The 23,106-nt window shown below is 56.7% G+C and overlaps 10 protein-coding genes across 10 annotated transcripts; 5 read left to right on the forward strand and 5 right to left on the reverse strand.

Moving 5' to 3' along the window:
* Positions 1–333: 333 nt before the first annotated feature.
* VTJ04DRAFT_3367 (uncharacterized protein) lies at positions 334–2,888 on the forward strand (the record flags this gene model as incomplete). Its single annotated transcript, XM_069361259.1, has 2 exons — positions 334–1,777; positions 1,945–2,888. The coding sequence occupies 2 exons, from the start codon at positions 334–336 to the stop codon at positions 2,886–2,888; spliced, it is 2,388 nt and encodes a 795-aa protein (XP_069221888.1).
* Positions 2,889–3,345: 457 nt separating this feature from the next.
* Positions 3,346–5,141, reverse strand: VTJ04DRAFT_3368 (uncharacterized protein; the record flags this gene model as incomplete). Its single annotated transcript, XM_069361260.1, has 6 exons — positions 3,346–4,077; positions 4,157–4,226; positions 4,292–4,372; positions 4,459–4,493; positions 4,895–4,993; positions 5,088–5,141. 6 exons carry the CDS (start codon positions 5,139–5,141, stop codon positions 3,346–3,348), a joined length of 1,071 nt encoding a protein of 356 aa, XP_069221889.1.
* Positions 5,142–5,306: 165 nt separating this feature from the next.
* VTJ04DRAFT_3369 (uncharacterized protein) lies at positions 5,307–5,685 on the forward strand (the record flags this gene model as incomplete). Its single annotated transcript, XM_069361261.1, has 2 exons — positions 5,307–5,384; positions 5,560–5,685. 2 exons carry the CDS (start codon positions 5,307–5,309, stop codon positions 5,683–5,685), a joined length of 204 nt encoding a protein of 67 aa, XP_069221890.1.
* Positions 5,686–6,034: 349 nt separating this feature from the next.
* VTJ04DRAFT_3370 (uncharacterized protein) lies at positions 6,035–7,729 on the reverse strand (the record flags this gene model as incomplete). The annotated part of the gene is made up of 5 exons (XM_069361263.1): positions 6,035–6,688; positions 6,753–7,111; positions 7,275–7,343; positions 7,418–7,492; positions 7,696–7,729. The coding sequence occupies 5 exons, from the start codon at positions 7,727–7,729 to the stop codon at positions 6,035–6,037; spliced, it is 1,191 nt and encodes a 396-aa protein (XP_069221891.1).
* A 50-nt stretch (positions 7,730–7,779) lies between these two features.
* On the reverse strand, positions 7,780–8,167 carry VTJ04DRAFT_3371 (uncharacterized protein; the record flags this gene model as incomplete). The annotated part of the gene is made up of 2 exons (XM_069361264.1): positions 7,780–7,932; positions 8,120–8,167. 2 exons carry the CDS (start codon positions 8,165–8,167, stop codon positions 7,780–7,782), a joined length of 201 nt encoding a protein of 66 aa, XP_069221892.1.
* A 222-nt stretch (positions 8,168–8,389) lies between these two features.
* On the forward strand, positions 8,390–10,196 carry VTJ04DRAFT_3372 (uncharacterized protein; the record flags this gene model as incomplete). Its single annotated transcript, XM_069361265.1, has 2 exons — positions 8,390–8,760; positions 9,005–10,196. 2 exons carry the CDS (start codon positions 8,390–8,392, stop codon positions 10,194–10,196), a joined length of 1,563 nt encoding a protein of 520 aa, XP_069221893.1.
* A 1,236-nt stretch (positions 10,197–11,432) lies between these two features.
* Positions 11,433–13,891, forward strand: VTJ04DRAFT_3373 (uncharacterized protein; the record flags this gene model as incomplete). The annotated part of the gene is made up of 3 exons (XM_069361266.1): positions 11,433–12,385; positions 12,457–13,179; positions 13,243–13,891. The coding sequence occupies 3 exons, from the start codon at positions 11,433–11,435 to the stop codon at positions 13,889–13,891; spliced, it is 2,325 nt and encodes a 774-aa protein (XP_069221894.1).
* Positions 13,892–15,294: 1,403 nt separating this feature from the next.
* On the forward strand, positions 15,295–16,834 carry VTJ04DRAFT_3374 (uncharacterized protein; the record flags this gene model as incomplete). The annotated part of the gene is made up of 2 exons (XM_069361267.1): positions 15,295–16,208; positions 16,294–16,834. 2 exons carry the CDS (start codon positions 15,295–15,297, stop codon positions 16,832–16,834), a joined length of 1,455 nt encoding a protein of 484 aa, XP_069221895.1.
* A 406-nt stretch (positions 16,835–17,240) lies between these two features.
* VTJ04DRAFT_3375 (uncharacterized protein) lies at positions 17,241–18,314 on the reverse strand (the record flags this gene model as incomplete). Its single annotated transcript, XM_069361268.1, has 1 exon — positions 17,241–18,314. One exon carries the CDS (start codon positions 18,312–18,314, stop codon positions 17,241–17,243), a length of 1,074 nt encoding a protein of 357 aa, XP_069221896.1.
* A 1,036-nt stretch (positions 18,315–19,350) lies between these two features.
* On the reverse strand, positions 19,351–22,414 carry VTJ04DRAFT_3376 (uncharacterized protein; the record flags this gene model as incomplete). Its single annotated transcript, XM_069361269.1, has 3 exons — positions 19,351–20,454; positions 20,528–20,920; positions 20,981–22,414. The coding sequence occupies 3 exons, from the start codon at positions 22,412–22,414 to the stop codon at positions 19,351–19,353; spliced, it is 2,931 nt and encodes a 976-aa protein (XP_069221897.1).
* Between the last annotated feature and the right edge of the window lie 692 nt (positions 22,415–23,106).

Consider the following 23,106-nt stretch of genomic DNA (forward strand, 5'->3'; position numbering starts at 1 on the left):
TGGATGGTAGACAGAGGAGGATCACGGTTCGGATACACAGGACGGTCGCTAATGAAATGGATATGGGATGTAGGGTTATGAGATGATACCAATATTTATTTACTCCTGAGCTCTCCCGAGTGTTTTTTGAATCATAGGAGTGAGAACCTCGATGGCTCATGATGTCATGTTCCTGGATTGAGCTTGTGTGGATTCGGCTGCCAAGCCGTGGAAGTTACTCCGTCCTCCAGAATCGGTTGCATGTGCGAATCTTGAAAGACTTCATTTCAACCTCAATTTCAATCTCAACTCCAACATACTCCCAGAATGAGGTGACTTCCAACCCCCTACCTCATGGCCCTCTTCCTCCTCCGATCCAGACCCGTCACAGCACGGGCTCTGGTCTCACAATGGCCACGACGAACACCATGGACCGCCGTCCGGCGCATCACCTTCCGGGCTGCGGCTGGCCATCTTCCTCCAGGCTTCGCCGACGCCTTCACCGTCAACCTCCAAGTCACCAAACAAACCCTGCACCAAACCTCCCCCGACTCCCCCGACGACGGCATGACCGACCTGCAACGTCAGGCCGTCCGCCGCGTCCAAAAATGGTTCTGCCGCCTGAGCGCTCCTCCAAACACTTATGACACGCTCGTGCTGCTCATGTCGCTGCCTCTTCACCACTGGCTCGACGAAAAGGACTTTCTCGCCCACCTGCTGTACGCCACCAACGTGCCGCGGGACAGGCCCATCTTTCTTCACGCCGCGGTTGTTGACCAGGTTCCGCTGTACGACAACCATTCTGGGACTTTGACGGCGTCGGATGGGTTTTCGCTCCTGCGCACGCACCGGGAGAATGTCGTGACTGCCGCTGATCCCGGACTAGCCATGGAGGAACAGGATGAGTGGAAGACGGAACAGCGCCGGCGAAGCATCCCGCCAAGCACCCCGCCGTCGCTGGTCTTTGACATACCTCCTCCCGCCTCTTCCTCCTCTTCCACGACCAGCTCTGCTAGCGCTGCTGCTGCTGCTGCTGACATGATGGACTACACCACCCTCGACCTTCCCCTTGCAGACACCTACGTCAACGCCCTCATGCCGCACAAGTTTTACACCTCGGTGTGGGACCCGTCGGCGGGCAGGGGGATCTCGCAGCTGAAGCTGAAGCCGCAGTGGACTAGGATGCAGTGGTTGAAGGGGAAGACGACGTTGCGGTTGAGGGGACCGGGACTGGGTGCTGCTGCTGCCGATGGCGGTAATAGTAGCAGCAGCACACCAGTTCAACCTCCTCCCCAGGGGACGGGTAGCAATACCAACGGTAACGACACCACTGGCAGCGACTCCAGCAGTAGCACCACCACCAGCAGCAGTGGTAGCAAAAGCACCATAACCATCCCCCTCCTCCCCCTCACCCCGGCCCACCGAATCCACCGCAGCGCCGGCAACATCATCTCCCAGCTCTGGCCGCGGAACGCCGCCGGCCCGATGCCCGCGTCCGAGGAGCTCGAGAAGCTGATCCCGCGGCTGCGCGAGCTGCGGTTGGACGCCACGGGCGACGAGGAGACGTACTATGCGGGCGGCGGGCTGGGAGTTTGGGCGCTGACGATTCCTCCGTCTCAGGCTGTGGCCGGGAGTGTTGGTGGACCGGTCGGGGAGCTGCCCGTGCTGGATATCAAGGAGGCGGCGGCGGCGGTCGCGGAATGGGGGAGGTATCAGTTGTTGGAGAGGGAGTTGGCGGAGAAGGTGAGGGGGAGGTTGAAGGAGTTGGTAGCGAGGGGGTGTAGGTTGCATCGTGTTGGTATGTTTTCTTTTCTTTTCTTTCTTTCCCTCCTTTTTTCGCTATTATTCACCCTTCTGTTGTTGGAGGAGGAGGAGACGCTTCCCCTTCCACAGCAACATACCTCCCCTTTCCACCCCATCTTGAATGATATTTCTCCCCCGGCAGCTAACCCTCATGAACCACAGTCAGCGGCGGCGGCGGCTGGGGCGCCAAGCGCGGCCTCCTCTCGCTCGACCCGGAAACCAAATTCCCCGTCGAGGATAAAGAAGAAAAACAGCGGAGCACCAGGAGCAGCAGCAGCAGCAAGGACACAGAAGACGACGACTTTGACTACGGCGTTCTAGCAAACTTCATGGCCTCTCTCGTTGGCGAGGCACCACCCACGACCGGCAACGCCGGAGAGAGAGGCCTGGCCATGCCGGGCATGTATATCCAGTTTCTTGTTGAGCCGGTCGAGGCGTTTCCGTCACCGCTATCATCGCCATCGTCGTCATCATCAGCATCACCATCATCGACAAAGCCATCACCACCACCCACAGAAAACCCCAACGCTACCAACACCGCCAAAAACACCAACAACGAACCCTTAACAAACGCCAAAACAACCACCCTCACCCTCGCCCTCGGCGTCATCCCCGACCCATCCACTTCCTCCACCACCTCATCCTCTTCTCCATTTCCTCCCGCCCACACCACCGCCACCGCCCACGCTCACAACCTCCTCTCCACAATCACCCACCGCGCCGTCAGCCCCGTCCTCTGCGGCCAAGAAAACCTCTTTGGCGCCGTCTCGTCTTCGGCGATCTACCTGAGCGGATGGAAAAAGACGGCGGCCGCGAATACGAGGAACTTGTACGGCGGTGGGGCTGGGACTAGGAGTGCAAGGACTTCGTTATTGTCATGGTCGGCGGCGGTAGCGGGGAAGGATGGTGGTAATAAGAATAATGACAAGGAAATACGCGTGGTCGACACCAAACTCGACGCGCCGCTCACGTGGGTTGTGGCGAGGGTTGAAGGGGCGGTGAGGCCGGGGATTCCTTCGGCGGTTTGGAAGAGGAGTAAAGGAGAAGGGGAAGATTTTGGGGAGGAGGATGTGGAGTGGCGGGTTGTTGAGATACGGCAGTCGTGAACGATATTATGGACTCCGTACAGAGAGTAAAGGAGAGGTCAGAGAGAGTGAGGAAGAGCGAGATGGTTGGATGTGTATGTATGTATGTCCCGATATCAATATACACCAACGTGACAGCGGAGGCTGCTCAAGTCTCCTCCAACAACCTGGAGCTTACATAAGAGGTAGGGAAGTCCCTTAGGTAGGAGGCCTTGATGCGGACAAGTCACCATGGCAAGGAAGCAGAGAGAATACGTACAACCTGGAGAAGAACAAAGAGACAAGACAATCTGTATTTCAAGTTCATCGCTGCTACAACCCGATACAGTACCAAATCTCGCTAACCTCGCGCACCCTCTAAGCATCCATCGCCAAACACAGCTGACATCTTCCATGCCCACCATCTCCTCCACATCTGTATACATACAGCACCTAGTAAACACACCCCCTCCCCCATCTACCATCCCACCACCACCCCTTACTCAATCATATCCACATCCTCATCACCACCCCCTTGGGCCGCAGCCGCACCACCCGACGCAGCAGCCGCCGGAGCCGCGGCATTCGCATCACCACTTGCACCCCCGCCGCTCATCGAGGCGAAATAATCCTCCATCTCGGCATCCAACTCCTCCTGCGTCTTCTTGGGTCTAGCATTCCCGCCACCGCCACCACCGCGTCCCCTCCCACCACCAGCACCGTCCCGTCTCGGACCAGACCGTCTACCACCACCACCCTCTCCTCTCCTCCTACCACCACCAGGGAGCGGACTACGCGAACGGCTCAAACGGCCGTCACTATTCCCACCCCGTCCACCGCCGCCGCCGCGGGGTCTATACCGATCCACGCCCCTCCTCCTGGCCTCTTCATCCGACAGATCGTCCCGATGCCTACCGCCGCGGCCGGGCGAAAGCGACCTGTCCCTGTCGCGGCCCTGCTGCTGACCGGGCACAGTAATCCGCTCAGCAAGCGGGCGGCTCGAAGGGGGGATGGCCGTGTCAAAGGGGTTGCCGCGACGGCCCGAGGGTCCGCTGGGAAGCAGGGTCAAACGGATGGGCTGGCCTGCGGCGTTGGCACCGTCGAATTCCTTGATGGCTTGCAGCGCGTCGCGGTGGGATTCGTAAGTCACGAAGGCGGTGCCTTCGGAGCGGCCGGCGCGGTCGTATTTGAGTTCGAGGGTTACGAGGGGCCCGATGCGGGAGAAGAGACCCTGTTGTTGTAAGGAATGATGTGTTAGCAAGGACAGGTTTGGTTTTTGGTTGGCGGAGGAGGATGGATAATGGACATACCTCAAGATCGTCTTGAGTCAGTTCGTAGTGTAGGTTATCAACACGGAGCTTGGTGCCACGGAGTTCGCTGCTGAGAGGGCGGGTTGGTTAGATATGCGCTGTTGCTACTCCGGGGTTGTGGTCGTGGCGCCGTACCTTGAAGTGTCCGGGGAGCGGCGATATCTGGAACCGGAGCGGCGGTTTCCGTAATCCTCGAACTTGTCATGGACCCATTCGCTAAACCAAACGACAAGCGTCAGCATTGACCCCCTCTCTCTCCCAGCAAACAGCTTGAGTCAAAAGAACGGAAGGGGAAAACCTACGAGTCAATGCCTCTAGGCGTGTCATCTCTGAAGGACTGTTCCCGTGTCAAGTCCCGCGGACAAGAGTGTCGGGAAGCGCTTGTTAGCTGGCCAGGGTTCAAGTTGGCGGTTGCGGATACCTCAGATTTCCCCTCCCAATCTGTCGTGTCATGACTCAAGCCGTCCGCCAGTAAGGTGTCGGCCGATCCGAGACGCGTCGTTCAAGGGTGACCAGAGGTGTATGCCAAGGACCAGCGAGGGCTGGGTCAAGGATTGCGCGCGCATCATCGGAACAATGTCCGCCGATCGAGGGGAGGGAGGAGGATGAGGAGGAGGAGACAACGGGGAAAGAGGAGGAGAGGGCTCAATCAACCTGGTTCAAAGAGAATGGGTCAGCAAATAAGCGACTTCTTCCACAACTGAATAGGCATCCAATTCAATTCAAGAACATACACACCTTTCTGACACCATCTCTGGGATTATCCGATCTATCACGACGACGGTTTGCACCGCCGCGGTCACCGCGGTCGCCGCGAGGAGGATCTCTCTTCTTCTCCTGCCGCCATGTCAGTTCCGCGACGACAACAATGCAACCGCCCAGGTCGGGCCGCATTTTCAGACAAGGAAATTAAAAAGGTAAAATAACATACCTGCCTGCGCTCGGCAAGGATGTCATCAAGGCTTCGATCGAGAGCACTGCTCATCGTGGCGGTTCTGGATTGCAAAGATATCTGGTAGTCTTGCTGGGAACTGGACAGTGCAATGCACACCGATGGGCGGATTGTTGATGTTTGATGGGATGTTGACGACTGGATGCAGCTCTTGGCAACGCTGGGAAGAGGAAGCAAAGCCTTGCCAAGCAAAATCAGATGCGCCACTGGAACCTTGCTAACGCCGACAAGGCTGAAGGTCGCCAGCCCCACCTTGCCTTTTCAGGCGGGATGCATGTATCAGAGTTTTTGTTATCAAAACCTCCTTTAGGCGGTATCAGCAGATACCCCACCATCCACTCTCTTCCACCCCTCACCACCACCACCAGGCCAGACAGAGACCGAAGGCAACACAGTCAATGATCACGACACCATCACAGCACACCACATTCACCCAAGAGACGGCACACAGTTTTCAGTCTACGTCGCATTTTGTAAAGCCTCCCTAACCCTGCATCCATATGGCACCGTGAAAAAAAAAGGCGGGAATCAAACTCCCCTCCTTCAGAAAATAGAGAAACCACCGATTCTTGCCTAGAAAGCACCAAAGCTGGCGAGCCACCCCAAATTAAGGCCTAGGCTCCCTTGCTTTGCGAAACCTCCTTCTCCCAGAGCTTTTTTTTTTGGCCGCTTTTCATTTCAACCCAGAGATGCAATAACGCCTCCGCCGGAAACAAAAACGAACCAACCGCCCCTTCATTCAACCTTTCACTCCCCCCTTTCTTCTTTACTCCTCTTTCCGCCGTAAAACCCAACCACACTCTGTCCCTCCTCCTACTCCTCCGTATACATGCAGAAAAAGCAGATGCCGGTGTGCGGGACTGGGAGAACGCGTGGGGTATGCCGAGAGAGAAAGCGTGCGACGTCGAGAGAGTGTGCGTGCGTGCTTAGATGAGATCGGCCACGTTCATGGGCATCTCCTCAATCTGGGTGCTGTAGAACTGCTCAATCTCGCGCATCATGCGCACATCCTCAGCCGTGACGAAGTTGATGGCAACGCCCTTGCGACCGAAACGGCCACCACGACCAATGCGGTGGATGTAGTTCTCGCGGTTGGCCGGGAGGTCGTAGTTGATGACCAGCGAAACCTGCTGGACGTCAATGCCACGGGCAAGCAGGTCGGTGGCGATCAGGACACGGGAAGAGCCCGAGCGGAACTCCTTCATGATCAGGTCACGCTGAGCCTGGTCCATGTCACCGTGCATAGCCGAGACAGTGAAATCGCGGGCGGTAAGCTTGTCGGTGAGCCAGTCGACCTTGCGGCGAGTGTTGCAGAAAATGACGGCCTGGGTGATGGTGACCGTCTCGTACAGATCCGAGAGGGTGTCGAGCTTCCACTCCTCCTTCTCGACGGCAATGTAGAACTGCTTGATACCCTCGAGGGTGAGCTCGTCCTTCTTGACCAGAATGCGGACAGGGTCGCGCATGAACTTGGTCGTGACCTCCAGGACATCCTGGGGCATGGTGGCAGACAGAAGGACGACCTGAGTCGACTGAGGGAGCAGCTGGAAGATGTCGTAGATTTGCTCGGTGAAACCACGCTGCGGGGTCTTGTTAGTGTTTTGTCCAAAACATTGGTCGGTCGAAAACCTCTGGAGGACTCACCGAGAGCATCTCATCAGCCTCATCGAGGACGAACATCTTCATGGCATCAGTCTTGAGGAAGCGGCGCTGGATCATGTCGTGGACACGGCCGGGAGTGCCGACAACGATCTGAGGGCCATCCTGAAGGGCCTTCATGTCCTCGCGGACGCTGGTACCGCCAATGCAAGCATGGCACTCAATGTTCATGAAGTCGCCGATGGCAACCACGACCTTCTGAATCTGCTGGGCCAGCTCACGGGTGGGGGCGAGAATGAGAGCCTGGCACTGCTTCAGGTTGGGGTCGATCTTCTGCAGGACCGAAATCGAGAAGGTGGCGGTCTTGCCGGTACCGGACTGAGCCTGGGCAATGACATCGTGGCCTGAAGGAAGACAGTGTTAGTTGATGCTGTTGATTCCGCGATCGATTCCGCGACGATGGTTCCGCGGCGATGATTTCGCAACGACATCCGCGACCAACTCCGCGACCGATTCTGATCGGTTCCGCGACGTTCGATATGGTGTTGGAAATGGGTCTTGACTTACCCTTGATGACGGGCATGATGGCGCGCTGCTGAATAGCAGAGGGGCGCTCGAAGCCATAGGCATAGATGCCTGCGTGAGAGATTGGTATCAGTTTCTGCCCGAATCGCCGCCATGTTGGTCGGTTGGTTGGGTAGGGTGCTTACCGCGAAGCAGCTCGGGCTTCAGGTTCATCTCATCAAAGCTATCGACGGTCTCATCGTAGTTCGACTCGATCTGTCCTGTAAAGTGGAAATCATTGTTAGCAATCATGGTCAAGAAGCGAGGAGTTGTGTCAGTTCTTCCGTGTTGACGACGACGACGTCCGACCCGGCGGGAAGCGGGGCCGCGGGGCCATCGAGCATCGCCGAGCACGGTGACGACAAAGTGACGACAACACCGTCGACGACGACGACGATGGATCGTCGTTAGAAAGCGGACTTACCCTCAGGGACATCCTCAAGACCCTTGTCAGCCATGATTGTGGTTCAGGTGTTCAAAGATTTCTAGATCCAAGCCCGGCTTAGATCTAGAAATTCACAATGGTGGGGTAACGAAAATAAATCCGCAGGCGGCTCGGTGCGAGGCTGCGGAAAAAAAAAGTGTCTCGGTGTGAAGAAGAAGTCACTAGAACGAGAGTAGATTCAAAAGATCCCAGTATATGGACTGAGAACAGATGAATCTATGGGGGATCGCGGATTGCTGTTGTGGATGAGATTCCTTGGGTTGGTGTTGTGAAGAGTGGTGGAGGAAAAGAAGAAGGCAGGAGCCCAAAGGAGGAAAAGCGATAGCAAAAAATCTTCGGGGGACCAGAATTTGTGGCGGCCTCAGGCGACAACCCCGCCCGCAGCCAACACGGCTAACTCCACTGTGAGAGTGGGAGGGTGGGGCTCTGCGGCAAAACCTCCAGTGGCCATCCACGAGTTTGGAAACTCTGAACTTGAAACTGTCTGCGGACTTCGTCCATTTTCTTTGCATTTTTTTCTGGGGGTCATCCTCGCACGTTCTGGAATGGCCGAAGAGGGTGAGCAAGGCAGAGTCTATCACAAGTCTTCTGACGGCAAATCTCTGTGTTTATTATTCACCACCTTGCCACTGCAAATATATTGGAAGTCCTACCCATTCCCGCCGTCGTCGCCATGCTAGTCGACGATAGTATCGCCTTCCAGGGAACTGGGACTGGCCATGATGAGGCAAATCACCATGGGAACGGCACGGCCATTGTAAACACCTCCAATGACACCAACAATGACGGCCCGGACCTTGGTACCTACCTCGGCTCTGCCGTCCCGCCACATCCTCTTGGTATCAAGCCCCTGGGCAACAAATACCTGTTTGACGGCCAGGATGCGAGGACGTCCATCGGCACGCTGCAAGTGCTCTCGGACGAGGCACTGCTGCAACTCCTAGAGTATCTCGACCCAACGTCCTTCAGGCTGCTCGGCTACACATGCAAGTTCCTCTTTGCATGCTCCATGGCCGACGATGTCTGGAAGACCATCTTCTTAGAGTGAGTCGTCCCATTGTGTTTGTCTTCCCAAGCAACACTGAAAGCAGAGCCCACGGCACACACAAAGCAGCGGGCAGCGGGCTTGATAATGGTATGTGCCTTTCCATTGCCATTGTGCCATGATGTTGGGTCTGCCCAATTCCAGGGGCTGAAAGCAGAAAAAAATGGACGGGAGCCCTCTGAAAGAATATTATTAAGTTCCGCTTCCTTGGGATATGGGTTGACGGCGAGGTTGTCCCGGCAGGTCCGAGATGGGCAAGAAGCACTCGTTTGAGTGGCGAGGTTCATGGAGAGCCACGGTCCTTGGGCTATCACCAGACCAGACGGCCACGATAGACTGCGGCAACGTATTCTCCGACATGCTGCACCGCCCCTTTGTCTGCAGCCACATTTCCCTCGAACCTTACGCCTCCGACATCCCGCCCGCGAACGAGATCGACCGGCTGCCCGATCTTTCCTACGACGAGTTTGCCGCGAAATGGAGCAAGAAGCCCTTCATCCTGACCAAGTGCATCCAGCCGTGGCCCGTCACCAGCTCCTGGACCATCGACAGCCTCCTGGAGCGGTACCCCGACGTCGTCTTTCGCGCGGAGGCCGTCGACTGGTCGTTCAAGACGTATTGCCAATACATGAGGAACAGCCATGATGAGAGCCCCCTCTACTTGTTTGATCGCAAGTTCGCCGAAAAGATGGGGATAACCGTTGGCAAAGAAGAGGGAGCAGCCTACTGGAAGCCGGATGTGTTCGGACCGGATTTGTTTGAACTGCTCGGTTCAGAGCGGCCGGCGCACCGGTGGCTCATCATCGGTCCCAAGCGCAGCGGGTCGACCTTTCACAAGGACCCCAACGCCACGAGCGCTTGGAACGCGGTGATCCAGGGGGCAAAATACTGGATCATGTTCCCGCCGTCGGCGCAGGTTCCGGGCGTGTTTGTGTCCAAGGACAGCAGCGAGGTGACCAGCCCGCTGAGCATCGCCGAGTGGCTGCTAGAGTTCCATGCCGAGGCACGGAAGATGCCAGAGTGCCGTGAGGGCATCTGCCGGGCCGGGGAAATCCTGCATGTGCCCAGCGGCTGGTGGCATCTGGTGGTGAACCTGGAGGACGGCATTGCCTTGACGCAGAACTTTGTCCCGGAGGCTCACCTTGGTGGGGTGTTGTCTTTCTTGAGGGACAAGGCGGACCAGGTTTCTGGATTTCGGTCGGACATTATTGACCCGTATGGGTTGTTTGTCAGTCGGCTGAGGGAGCAGAGACCTGACCTGCTGGAGGAGGGACTCAGGCAGTTGGCAGAGAAGAAGAGGAGGTGGGATGCTGTGGTTGGCAAGGATGAGTGTGATGATGGAAGCGAGCAGCCTCAGAAGAAGAGTGCTGGCTTCACGTTTGGTTTCGGGTTTGGTGATGACGAGCTGGAGGAGGACGATGTAGAGATACCCTAGGTAGGTCAGTATAGCAGGTGATGGGTTGGGCTGACCTTGGCGAAGCAGAGCAACCAAGCAATGCCATGGCTATGTCAGATCCATGTACTCTTGTAAGCAATAAAGAACAATTTGTATTTTCTTGTCACAGCCACAGCCTTGTCTGCTCGAGAGGAGGTGTTGATGTCGCTGCGATGGTTGCCGCCCAATGAAGTTGACAACAGTGTGATGTCAGACTCTCGTCATTTTTTGACACAGTACAGCACAGTCCAGGCCGGGTCCGGCAACCCCACGCTCCGCTTCCCCCTGAGCAGCTGGGCGGACAACCAACCCGGCTCCTCGTCCTCAGGGCTGCTCTCCCCGCCGCTGCGAGTGCCAGCTGAAGTGCAAGCGGGTTGCCTGTCCGCTCCACCTCACCTGGACCTGAACCTCATCAACCTGAACGCTCCGCTCCGCATCCATCACCGACAGGCATCAGCTCCCTTTCCCGTTCCCCAACACTTCTTGGAAATCATCAAGAAAAGGGGACGACAATCTTGACTTGTTTTCCTCTGCCCCATTTGTTGATCCCAACTCTCCTTTCTCTGTCCTCGTCATCTCTGCCTGAGTCTCCTCTCCGGCGTATCCACCGCTTGGGAGCGGGCGCCTCACCCTGCCGACCCGACGGCACCATCACTGCCCGGACCGCCCCCCGGTTCCTTGCTTCTCCTCTGCCCTGCATGCATGCGCTCTCCCTCCCTTTTTCTCGTCCAAGTCGACAGACAACAGACACCCAGTCCGCGTCGCCGTCCATGACAATATGCACCTAGACTACATCCAGCACGGCCTCCGAAACATCCACGCTCTCTCTGGCTTCCACGTCGCAGCTCGTTCTGGGTCCTTGTCACTGTGACGCAGCATTGCTACGGCTGCCCGATCCAGATCCGGGTTGCTGACATACATCCTTTGCTTCTTCTTCTTCATCTTTACAATTGCTTGATGTCGGGCACACTGCTCGTACTCTATACTCTGCAACACGAACCCTGACAACTATATTTCTGCTTCTACCCGACGCTGTGCGCCTCTTCGTTTTTGTTGTTGGTTACCTGCATTACTACTTGCTTCGTTTCTCGGCGGCCCCGAGACCAACACCTCCCCCTTCCAACCTCGAAACCGAGGACAGACAAGCACTCGAAGGCCTCCCGAACAATCAACACCTTACCACACTCGCTGCTTACGCCTTTGATACCACGCGTTCCTACCCTTCCCACCATCATCATGGTTTCCGACGAGACATACGACCTCTGCCTCCCGGTCCTCCAGGACCCCAACATCGATGATGAGGACAAGACGGACAAGCTGGAGGAGATCCTCAAGGAAAAGACAAGCCTGACGGGCCAGGCCCTAGAGAATGCAATATTAGACGCATTATGGAGATATCGAGAAGGCGGAGGGAGCGCAACCTCTCCACCGCCTATACGGCAGACAATTCTCCGCCGTCCCTCCCCAGCTCCGTGGCGCGGCTCCTCAACCCCGCTCTCGAGCTCGCCACGACTCGGCGTCAGCCCGCTGGCCCCTCCGGGCTTCCTACACTCCAACCCCTTCGGGCGGACCAAGTCCTCGACGGCATCCCCTTTCGGCTCCCCGCGCCCGTCCCCTCGGCTGGCCTTTGCAACCCCCGTGCCGCACAGCCCGAGCCTCAACGCCTACCAATTCGCCTACGACGAGACGCCCTCGCAGGAGGTGTTTAGCGACTACCAGTCGGACAACGTGGATTGGCTCGTGAGCGACGATGCCGTTAGTGTGACGTCGTCGGTGGGCGGGTCCAACGGGTTCAACCTCAGCGCACCCGAGTTTGTCCCGGCTTCGCTCCAGCAGCAGCAGCAACAGCAACAGCAACAGGCTGATATGACGCCGTACGACATGCTGCGGTCGATCCTGGGCCAGTCCAAGACGGACGAGGAGATTAGCGCTGCTCTTGCCATGCATGGGTACGACTTGGGCGCCACCATCGCGTCCTTCATGGAAACGCCACAGAACCAGGACAATGCGGCTCAGGGATCCAAGGAGGAGGGGCGTATTGTTATCGGCCGGGCTACGGCCTCGGATCGCCCCGTCACGCCAGCGGAGCAGCCAAAGTCGAGTATCATTTGCAAGTTTTACCTTTCCACGGGCCAATGCCTGCGTGCCGATTGCCGCTTCAGCCATGATCTGAGCAGCCATATTTGCAAGTGAGTACCAGTCGAGTGTTATGATGCCGCAGTTCCCCGGGCTCGGGCTGACATGTCATGTTCACACGTAGATACTGGATCGCGGGCAACTGCCTCGCGGGCAACACGTGCATCTTCTCGCACGACCCGGCACATTCCGTCAATCGGCTGAACCTCGACGGGTCCGGCACCCCGCCCACGCAGCATGCTACGACCGCAGTCAATCTGCACGACTACAACAGCTTCCCCGCCCTCCAGCCCGGCACTCCGGAGCAGCTGTCCATCTTGCCCGCGTCGGCCAACTACCCCGCCCTCGGCGTCACCCCGCCTCCCGGATTCAAGGGCCACCATGGCTACCCCGACCGTCCGCGGTCGCGTCCGGGCAGCCGGCACCAGCAGAAGGAGAACTCGCAGGCCGCCCCGCCACTGGACGACGCGGACGCCTTCCCGTCGCTCGGCGCGGCCGTCGTCAAGCTGGGCAAAAAGCACCACGGAAAGCGCGGCGGGCACGGGCATGGAGGAGCCGGTAACAAAGATGGAGCGGGCCCGAGCACGCTGGCTGACATCGTCAAGATGGCGCCGGCGGCACCGGCAGCATCAGGGGCGGCGGGATCGCCTGCTAACCGCAGAGGGGTTCCGCGCAACGGCAGCTCGACCAATGTCCGGAACGGGGAAAACAGCGCGGCGGCACAGGCGATTCCGGCGCCGAAACATATCCCGTGGCTGGAGACGGGTGAGAGGGCCAATAAGGCGTATCTGAAGGCCAGGCAGGAAGCTATTAAGCATGGCGGGTTGAGGAATAAGTTTTTGCAGAGGTATGTGTGTCTTTTTGTCTTCTACACAACGTTTTGATGAGGCGCTGACTCGAAAATGTTCAGCGCGGCCCAAGCATGGAATCGCAACGACGCGCGCGCTGCCAAAGCCCTCTCCCTGCGCGGCCAGAGCGAGAACGACCTGATGCGTAAAGCCCATCGCGAAGCGGCCCAGCGGCTGTACGAGGACCGCAACAAGGACCGGGCTGCCTGCCCGGAAATCTACGTGGACCTGCACGGCCTGCACCCAGAGGAAGCCGTCGAGTATCTGGAGGGCGTACTCGCGGAAAACGTGGACGAGCCGCGCCCCATCTACGCCATCACGGGTACGGGCCACCACAGCAAGAACGGCAAGGACAAAGTGGGCAAGGCGGTCCGGGCGTTTTTGAATGAGTGGAGGTATGCGTACCGCGAGTTTTCGGTGCCCGGGGACAGGAACTCGACAGGGGGGATTCTGGGGATCGACGCGCGGAGCTGGGATCGGTCGCTGTCAAGGGATGGGAAGACGTTGGTTAGGAAGGAGGAGGGTAGTAGTACGACGGCCGCCAGCGAGGCCGGGGGGAGTGGAGGTGGGAAAGAGGTGGATTTGTTGAGCCAGGGCGTGGAGATTGGAGAGGGGAAGGTGAAGTTGTTGGTTAGAGACCCCGCGGCGGCTGCGGCGGCTGGCGGTGTGAAGGAGCCGCCTAAGGGGCCGGCTGCGGGGAGGGGAAGGTAATTCGGGTAGGTGATGCGGATTTGGGTTGGCTGTCACATTAGGTATGTGATGGTCTGCTGGCATCACTTACTTACCTTTCTACGACTTGGTGGCTAGGCCGGTCTGCGGTGCCCTATATACCTAGATAGTAAGTCAGGTAGTTCTGAAGAAAGACTCTCACCGGCTTGTTGTCGAGGTCTGATGCTGTTGCGTTGCAGGGCTGTGCCTGAGGTACAGGGTACGGCATACTCCGTAGCTGTGGCTCGGCCGGTCACAAAAGACAGAAGAGAGAATAAGTACAAGGATTGAATCAAGCCTGAATTAGGTGGTTTAGATTCTGTGACTATGACTTCGTAACGTTGCGCATTTACTCCGTACCTCTCTGCGTACCTGAGGTTGTGTGTGAAGCAGTGGAGAAAGCAACAGTGTTACCGGTGCGTTGTTTGTATGAGATGGAGTGATGACAGATTTGTGTGGAGAAGTTATAAAGAGCAGCGGAGGGATTAATCACTCCGTGTTTCTATGTTTGGATACTCGTACTTATTCTGTTTCTATGAGGAGAGGTCTCTGGTGGTGAAGTTGAGTGTACAGTACAAAGTACACCAAGGCACCTTACGGAGAATCCATGCCAAGAGCCTGAGTCTTGGCGATGACGTTGGAAGCCGAAGGTCAGGAGGGTGTTTCTCGGATCTCGATGCTCTCTGTCTGCATTGTCGGGTCCTGTATGTAACCTTGGGGACATTATGTACATGTCTGAAGGATGGAGCTTAATCAAAGAGCCTCATTGATATTTTGGGGTTCTAGGTCGCCGGTTTTCAGGCTGCCGTCCCCCCTAGACCATCGCTGTATGATATTTTCGCATTGTTGGATTATTTTTTCTACACAGGAAATGTCCAGGTTACTCGATAGGTGAGGCTGAAGTTGGCAAGTGGAAGTGGAAATGCGGCGTTCATGGTGTCAGCAAGAGTGGCTTAGCATCCCGTCCTCCACTGCTCATCCCTGAGCCAACCCCGGTAGTTAAGGCTGACATTTGGGGTCCAGAACCTCCCTGATGCGGTAGGATTGCCGCTTGGTGCCTACGAATTCAGCTTTTCTTTTCTTGAACTCTGCAAGACAGAACACATTTTTCACGTCTTTTTCGTTGGGCACGGATGGTTTGAGGACGAGAAACACACGTTTCCAATTCGGATTTGAGGTTATTGACAACAGTTTACTTGACTCTTTTTGTTCTATCAGCTATGACGAGGTAGCACGTGTTGCAGTCCATCAACTCCGGTCCAACTCCCACGCTTTGGTCCCTCTCCAAGTCCCGCCCGACGACGACGACTACGACGACGCGTCTGAGAACAACTAGAACGCGCAATCACACACGACCAGACATTTGAACTCAACACTTCTCCCTCACCGGACCACAACCTTCCACCATGCCTCCACAACCTTACTCCGACACCTCCCCTCTCACCTCCAGCAAAGGGCGGTCAATACCAACCATCACCACCACCCGCCCCTCCATATCCGCCGACGACGACGACCATGACGGCCTCTCCTCCTCCGGCCAGAGCTCCCCCTCCTCCGACAACAACCACAACTCCTCCAACTCCCGCCCATCATGGCACCCCCGCCCCACCCCTCCGGGAGCCCGGCGCCTCTCCCTCTCCCGCCCGCGCCGCTCCTCCTCCATCCACACCAGCTCCCACAGCTTCACCACCACCTCGTCCGCCGCCACGCGAACCGCCAGCGACCTCGCCGCAACCGCCAAATCCCTGCTCGCCACCCTGCGCCAGGCACTACTCTCGCTGCTCCGGCACGCGATCCGGCTGTACTGGACGCTGACCCCGCTCCAGCGGATCCTGGCCTTCCTCGTCGGCGGCGCGGTGCTCGCCCTGGGCATCCTCTTTCTCGTCTACTCCCACCGTGTATTCGCCGCCTTGGGGCCCCTGGCAAAAAGCTGGCGCGAAAGCCCCGCGGGATGGCTGCCCATCTTCCTCGCGACCTCGGCCACCGCCTTTCCGCCCATCGTGGGCTACTCCACCTGCGTTACGGCCGCGGGGTTTGTCTACGGGTTTCCGCTCGGCTGGCCCCTGGCGGCGGGCGCGACGGTGTTTGGGTCCGCCTTGTCCTTTTTGGCGAGTAGGGGCGTGTTGGCGGGGTACGTGCAACGGTTGGTCGGGAGGGATAGGCGGTTTGTGGCCTTGGGACAGGTCCTCCGCAAAGATGGCATTGTGGTGCTGGTGATGGTTAGGCTCTGTCCGTTGCCGTATAGTTTGAGTAATGGGTTTTTGGGGACGGTGGGGAGGGTAGGATTGGGGAGGTTTGTGCTGGCTACAGCCGCGGCGACGTAAGTTTTTCTTTCTCTCTCACCCCTCTCTCTCTTTTCCCCTTTGCTTTACATTCGTGGATGCTAATGGTATGTACCGTTCCAGGCCAAAACTCTTCATCCACGTCTTCATCGGCTCGCGCCTCGCCCTCCTCGCCGACTCGGGCGAGTCCATGTCCGGCTTCGACCGCTTCATCAACTACGCCAGCATGGCCGTCTTTGGCATGCTGGGCGCCTTTGTCGGCCTGCTCATCTACCGCCGTACCATGGCGCGCGCCGAAGAGTTGGCGGTAGCGGCAGCCGCGGCAGGAGGTCGTAGCAGTTTTGACTCAGACATTGGTGGCTACGACGATGGGGATGACGATGACGACGACCCGAGCAGGCTCGAGGCGGGTGATCCGCTTCTTGACGGCGGTCGTCGCCATAGGAGGAGTAGGAGTAACGAAGATCCTGCCGCGTTGGGTAATGGGGAGGAGAACGGGAGGATGACGCATCCCGACGAGCTGGACCAGGCGGCGCTGATGGATGATGATGACATCTCGCTGTGGGATACGCACGGGGATGGGTATCACGACTGGGATGACGAGGAGGAGACAAGGACGGGTAACGGGACGGGTATTGGTGGTGGCATCGGGGGAAGGAAATAATGAGTTGGGTGTTTAATAAGTTAATTATCGTTGGGTATTCATGGGTTGGAATAATATCTGTCCCTGTGCTATGGCGTTGACTTGGGGGGGTTGGTTGTTTATTGGCATAGATGGCCTAGACCGCATATAACATACCCAGTAAAGGGGATAACGAAGGCTTCTCGGACATAGTTTATTAGGGTTGTGCTAGATATCTCGGTAGTCGATCGATGATCATCACGTCATGACGAATGCCAGCAGTTACGTAGAGGTATCAAATCAAGTATCCCTCCTCCCAAACCATCCAGCCAGTCCAATCCTAACCCCGAAAACAAAACGCCGAGTCGCTATGCACATAACAGACCGCTAGAATGATGACCATCCGAACAAAACACGCCAGACTGAGAGAGAAAACCAATCCCCTTCACTACCCGCGAAATTGCCTCATAAACTCAATCGCTTGTTCCATGGGATACCCGATAAACACCGGACCGGAAATATTGAAAACGATCTGGGGTTGACTCCGCCCCTCCTGGCTCTGCCCGGCCATCTCTGGCAGATTGATAAACGCCGGCCGAGGGTCGCTAGACCGCGGTCCGTTATTATTGTTCGGAGCGGCACTTGTCGGATCCGGCTGAGGAGATGATTGTGGTGGGCTCGTCTCCTGCTTGGTGGTGCCCGACAACATACGGGCGTGGTCCACTGGGCACTTCCCAGGGACCGCGGCCTGGTGTTGACGTTCCCCGGAAACAGTAGCAGTAGTAGCAGCCCGAACGGCGTCGTCCACTGGCCTCGGCCGTGACGGGTCCCGCCGGTGGGTGCCCGCGTCCAAGGGTATTGAAATCCCCCATGGCCGGCTGGGCGATTCTCCCACGCGAACGTCGCGCAGAGGCCGGTCGAAGCGGCTCTCGCGCTCCTTGTCGTCCTCTGCTGGCGGGGCGGCGGGTTGAGCGTCCTGGTCCGCAGGCTCGCCGACCACGACGGTCCGCGTCCACTCTTCCACCCGCCTGCTGGCCGCTCGGTCGGCATCGCGCTGGTTGTTGTTATTGACGCCGCCGTCATCGTCATCTGCCGGCGGAAGCATGGGTCGATGGACATGACTAAGGTCCTCGACCATGCTCGCTAGGCTGACGTACTTGGCGTCGAGCTTCCTCAGCTGTTCCTCGTCCCGCTGGTAGCGCCGGACGCACACCTCATGACTCCGGGGTATCTCGTGCTTGTGCGTTTCCACATACCGGGCAATTTCCTCGGGCGAGTGCTTGTCCAGGAATCGAATTGGGCACTTGGACGGGGGAGCGGTGGCTGAGGCGCCGCCGTCGCGCATGGCAGCGCAGATGGGGTCAGACGACTTGTGCGGGGTCGGGTCGGTCGCGTCAGCCGAGTCCTGGGGACCGTCGACCGGCTTGGACTTGGCCGCAAAAGGACACCCGAGAACGCCCTTGCGGCCCTCGACGGTGAAGTCCGTTTCGAGGGCCGCCAAGGCCGAGTCTACCGCCGCCATGGCGGGTGCAAGCAGCTCCTGGGCAACCCCTGTGTTGGTTCTGTGCAAAATTTTCTTCTCGGGAAACGCAACCGCAAACTCCCCGGTCCTGGAGAGCTTCTCCGGGGGAGACGCGCCGCGATGAGGTTGGGAACCTATCCGGCTTCAATTGATGGCGCGCTCGGCCCAGGTCGCAAACGAAGACCGAGGACTGCACGAATGCTCAAGTTTTTCCAGAGATCACCAAAATGCCGCAAGTGGAGGGCTACTCAACGGCGATGAATTGACACTGTCTAACCCCAGAGTTAGTTGCTTGGATTGTCCCTCGAAGAATGAAGCGAATCAAGAAGAATCGAGTGGTTTGGCCAGAATCAGAGACTGTGTAATGGGTCTGCATCGCTGCGCCGCAAAGAGGCGACAGCTCCAGATCTAGAGCTAAGAGAGATACATCATGATGGCGCGGGAATGGAAAAAGAGAAGAAAATCGGCATACCTATTTCTGTGATTTAGGACTTTTGCGCTGAGATGGCGTTGCGCCGGATGGTCGACCTGACCAAAATCCGCGTGGTGTTTGTTGGATGGTGAAAGACGTGAGCCTCGGCGAGCTCGGATCTGGAGGAGAAAAATGGACCCTCATCGTAAAATCGGGGACTCGTCTAAGCCAATACTTATTGATGGCTCCACAAATAGATATTATTCGTTTAGCCGAACCTCAACTTCCAACACCACTATCCGCGAAGACGAGAGGTGAACCGGGAAGTCATCGTGACAGTCCTGGGGAGCAATGGGCATTACTCGATATCTCAGACAATTTTGTTCGTTAAGTTTTTGAGAACAACTCACAACTCAGTTGTTGCCCGAGCAACTCCAACGCCCTAACTCCTAAGTAAACAAATACCATCAACAGCACAGATCCAACCCCTCATGCTTGAACAATATCCAACATCCACGAGAGAAAAATACAAGGAGACAGAGATAAAGATCATTTGCCATAATCCTGCTGACCCAACCGAGCCGTCAACTCGGATCCCCCGAGTCACTTCCACCATCCTCAGGATCATCCTCCGAACAATGTTCCGAGTCCAAGTTCCGAGTCCCGGTCGTCTTCGGAGTCCTCGTCGGCCTCGGATCCAGATTCAAGGTGTGCGCGCGCACTAACAAGATAATCGAGCAGCTTAGTGTCTCCTGTTCCCTCGACTATGTCAAGCTCCGAGGCACCCAAATGAATCTGCACGTTCTCTGCCTTCCGTTTGGCCAAGCAAAGAAGGCTCTCCCACTCAGTCTTGGGCATGGCCTCTTCACCGGGAATGACAGTCGAAGCCAGCGTCAGAATCACCTCGTAGCTGAACTCATACTCAGCTAGTTTGTCGAGATATTGATCGGCCTCATCCCCAAGATCGCTGAAGAGCCTTCGTTTGCAAAGCTCGGCCTTCCATAGTGCTTTTCTTGATCTTGCGCTTGAGGTATCTGGATTGTAAGTCGCCTGAAATGACGCGCAGATTTTCGCCTCAATTCTCTCGTCGAGAATCATGTCATCTGCTATGCTGAAAATAGCCATGCCGGTGAAGTTGCGCAAGAAATCCAAGATCAGTTGCACAATCGAAAGCCTTATCTCAAATGGATTGCCTGTTCGAGTGCGATACGCCCCCTCAACGTCGTCAAAGACGGCGATACACCCCAACTTTGGGACCATCTTCTTGGCGAGCTCAAGGCAGCCCTCCAGAGACAAATCCCGGTTCTTAGGAGGGTTTCGGATGTGGTAGACGGGCATCATGGCCATTTGTGCTATTGCTTGGATGACTTCGATTCGATATTGTCCTCGTACGGCCAATACAACCCCGCATATTCGGGCTCTTCTGATCAAGTCCTCGATCATCCGCCGCTCCGTGTGCCGAATCCATTTGGATACCCAAGGAGTCCAACCGAGGGTTATTTGTCTGACCTGGCTGACCAACAGCGGGACCCAGCGATGTCTGCTGAGGGAGAACCCAGGAATTGAAGGGGGTCGGCAAATGAGAATTTGCCTTGCCTCTCGCGAGAGTAAACGAGGGTCTTCAGAAGCCCTTGATAAATCTTCTTCACTCTCCGGGAGCTGCTGTATTTTGGACTGAGGAAAGAGTTCGTGGTACACTTCCGTGGCTACGACATATGGGCCAATCTCCTAATTGGTCACAAACTCAGGGAATCAGCACCACCAAAACAAAACAAACAGGGTATTTTTTCTTATCACTTACCTCCCCATCCTGCGCGGATGTGGTAATAACCAGCCAGCGCCCGCGACTCAGTCGTTCATAGAGCAGGCCTCGCCTCAGGAGGCGCACATCAAGTCTTGGGCTGGCGTCGGAGAAATCTTCTCGTGGGCTGGCCTCATCATCCGGCACCAACAGTGGAAAGAAAGGGAGTTCCGTCATCGTGCCTCCAACCGGCCATTGGGAACGGGCAACGGACAGGGTTTTCCTTGGCGAGGATGTGGACCACCGTGGTAACGCCGTCTTTTCATCCAGATCGTCGGTTACATAGACCTTAAAAGCATCCCCTTGTGTGCGGTAGGTGTAGCCAAGTTGCACAAAAGCTCGGTATTCGCCCGTGTCATCAGAGTTTCGCTCCACTACAATGCCTCCCGGCGACTTATACACCTAGTAGTGAGTCACATGAAGTAACAAAAGCTGCGTGATACGGCGACTTACAAAAAGTATCCTCCCATCCTTCATGGATGGTACTCTGTTTAAGCATTTAGCATGCTCGACAGACTTGTAGATGGGAGTCATTAACTTGGAGATGTACCCGAGAAGCGACCGGGCTTGCTTGCTCGGGCGAGGTCTGCTCTCGTCTGGGCAATCGTTCAGCTGTCCTTCAAAAATTTCCCGATGATAATAGAACCAAAGATGTGGATACGAAAGTTGGATGTCTGGTTCAAAGCGGATCACCCACGGCTCAAAAGGAATAAGCCTGTTCAGTTCCTGGCACAGCGACTTGGAGATCAAGCGGACGTAGGGGAGTGTAGGTTTTGGTGTGCGAGTGGCACGGGCGTCGTGAATGCACCGGTACTCCTGGAACAAGACAAAACCAAGGTGTTCGTTTTGTCGGAGATATGAGGAGACGTCAGGGACGAGTCGCTTTCCAGAGAGGTGCAATGATGATGGGTTCCTGAATGGTTCGTCTTCATCGAGGACAAGCCATTGATCACTTGTTTTGCCCTGGGATCGGGAGGTAGGAGCGTCGAAGTAGGTTGCAAGGTGCTGGCCATCACAGATGACACTGTAAAGAGTTTGATAGCTGACTTGGTCAGCGTCAAGAGGCGAGTTGAACCTCGGGTCGGGTTGGCCGATAAGTTCCCACTCAGGATCTGAGAGTTCCTCTTCCGGCGACGCAATATCGTTATCTGCAGATGACTGGCCCTGCTGAAAAGACTGACCGTCCGCCAAGGCTTGGGAAGACACAGAAGATCTGATCGTTCCTCGGTCTGTGCCCTGGAGTTGAGATAGCCGACAGCTCGCGGCGTCGGAAATGGCGTCACGCTGACCCATACGAGCCATTTCCATAGCCTCAAGTTCTTCGATATCGACGATACTGCCAATCTCCGCTTGTATCAGATCCCGTTGGCGCTCGCGTACGACGCTGGACTCGGTCATAGCCTCGAGGTCATCGTTAAAATCCTTCAAGTCCTCGACCAGTTTTCTGAATCGTTGCTCGTCGGATACCGCCCACCGCAGCGCCAGCCGGGCTGAAGGACGAGCGGCCGAGGATGGTGCAGATGCGATCTTTGAGGCCAGCTTCCCAATGGTTCCATAGACGATTTTCTTTCCCGGGTCTGGTATCTGGCAGTAGCGTTCGAATAATCTCTTGTGGGCTTGGAAGAGGTTGGCGATGCAGATCAAGGTGTGCTTGACTTGAGCTCCAACCTCTTCATCCCAAGGCAACTCTGAAAGGGTGGTGTCGGCGAGGCCGCAGGCCTGGCCCCAGGTGATAAACCGCAGTCGCTGGTTCTTGTATTTCGTTTCCAGAATCCGGTAGTCCTCTCCTAGGTAGGCCCCTTTTTCGACCAGCCGGTAGCAGTCGACGCATGTGGTGAATAAACCAGCCAGGCCGACAATTCCGACGGCGAGGCCCGCAGCCTCCATCTTGATCACTATCTGACTTCCCCAAGCGTTGGCCCAGGGACGTGTGAGAATGAAGCCCTCGGTATCGAGTGACGACCAAGAAAAGGGTCGGCGCCGTGCAGGTCAAGGATGCGAGAAGTCGATGGATGAAAATCTGAAGAAGTGCTAAGTCCACAAGCCGAGACATAGGTGCACGTCAACCAGGTTGTTGATGTCTACGAAGAAGCCTAAGGTATCTGATAGATGTATGCCGGGAGGTAGGAGCCGGGGCGGGACCAGAAAGCCTTGGAGTTGCCCAACGAGGCAGTGCCGGAGAGCGCTGCAGCTGCATGCCGCACCCAGGGCGCATCAGGCTGAGCGCTAACGGACATCAACCAACCAGGAACTTGAGGGTGGCCGGCCTGCATAGGACAGTCATTTCATCGCCAGACTCATTGGTAGGCTGGTTCGGAGACAGAAAACCCATGTCGCCTTAAGCGGTAGGAAACTGGAAAGTCAGGGACGATAGTTCACTTCATACAGGCAACAACCAATGTTCGAAACGCCCAAAACTGTAAAGAAAGTCGAAAGGGAGGACATTGACAAGTTCAGCAACTGGGAGAAAAACGAACTTGAAAGCGGTGGATGGATGGTAGTCTCTGGGCTGGGAGCTCTTCCTCAGAATGCCTCCCGTCAGGACAGAGAACTGGGTATCAGTTCGGCTTGGGGTTCAA

Source organism: Mycothermus thermophilus, assembly GCF_041956435.1.
Source record: "Mycothermus thermophilus strain CBS 625.91 unplaced genomic scaffold VTJ04scaffold_2, whole genome shotgun sequence".
NCBI classification, from domain to species: domain Eukaryota; kingdom Fungi; phylum Ascomycota; class Sordariomycetes; order Sordariales; family Chaetomiaceae; genus Mycothermus; species Mycothermus thermophilus.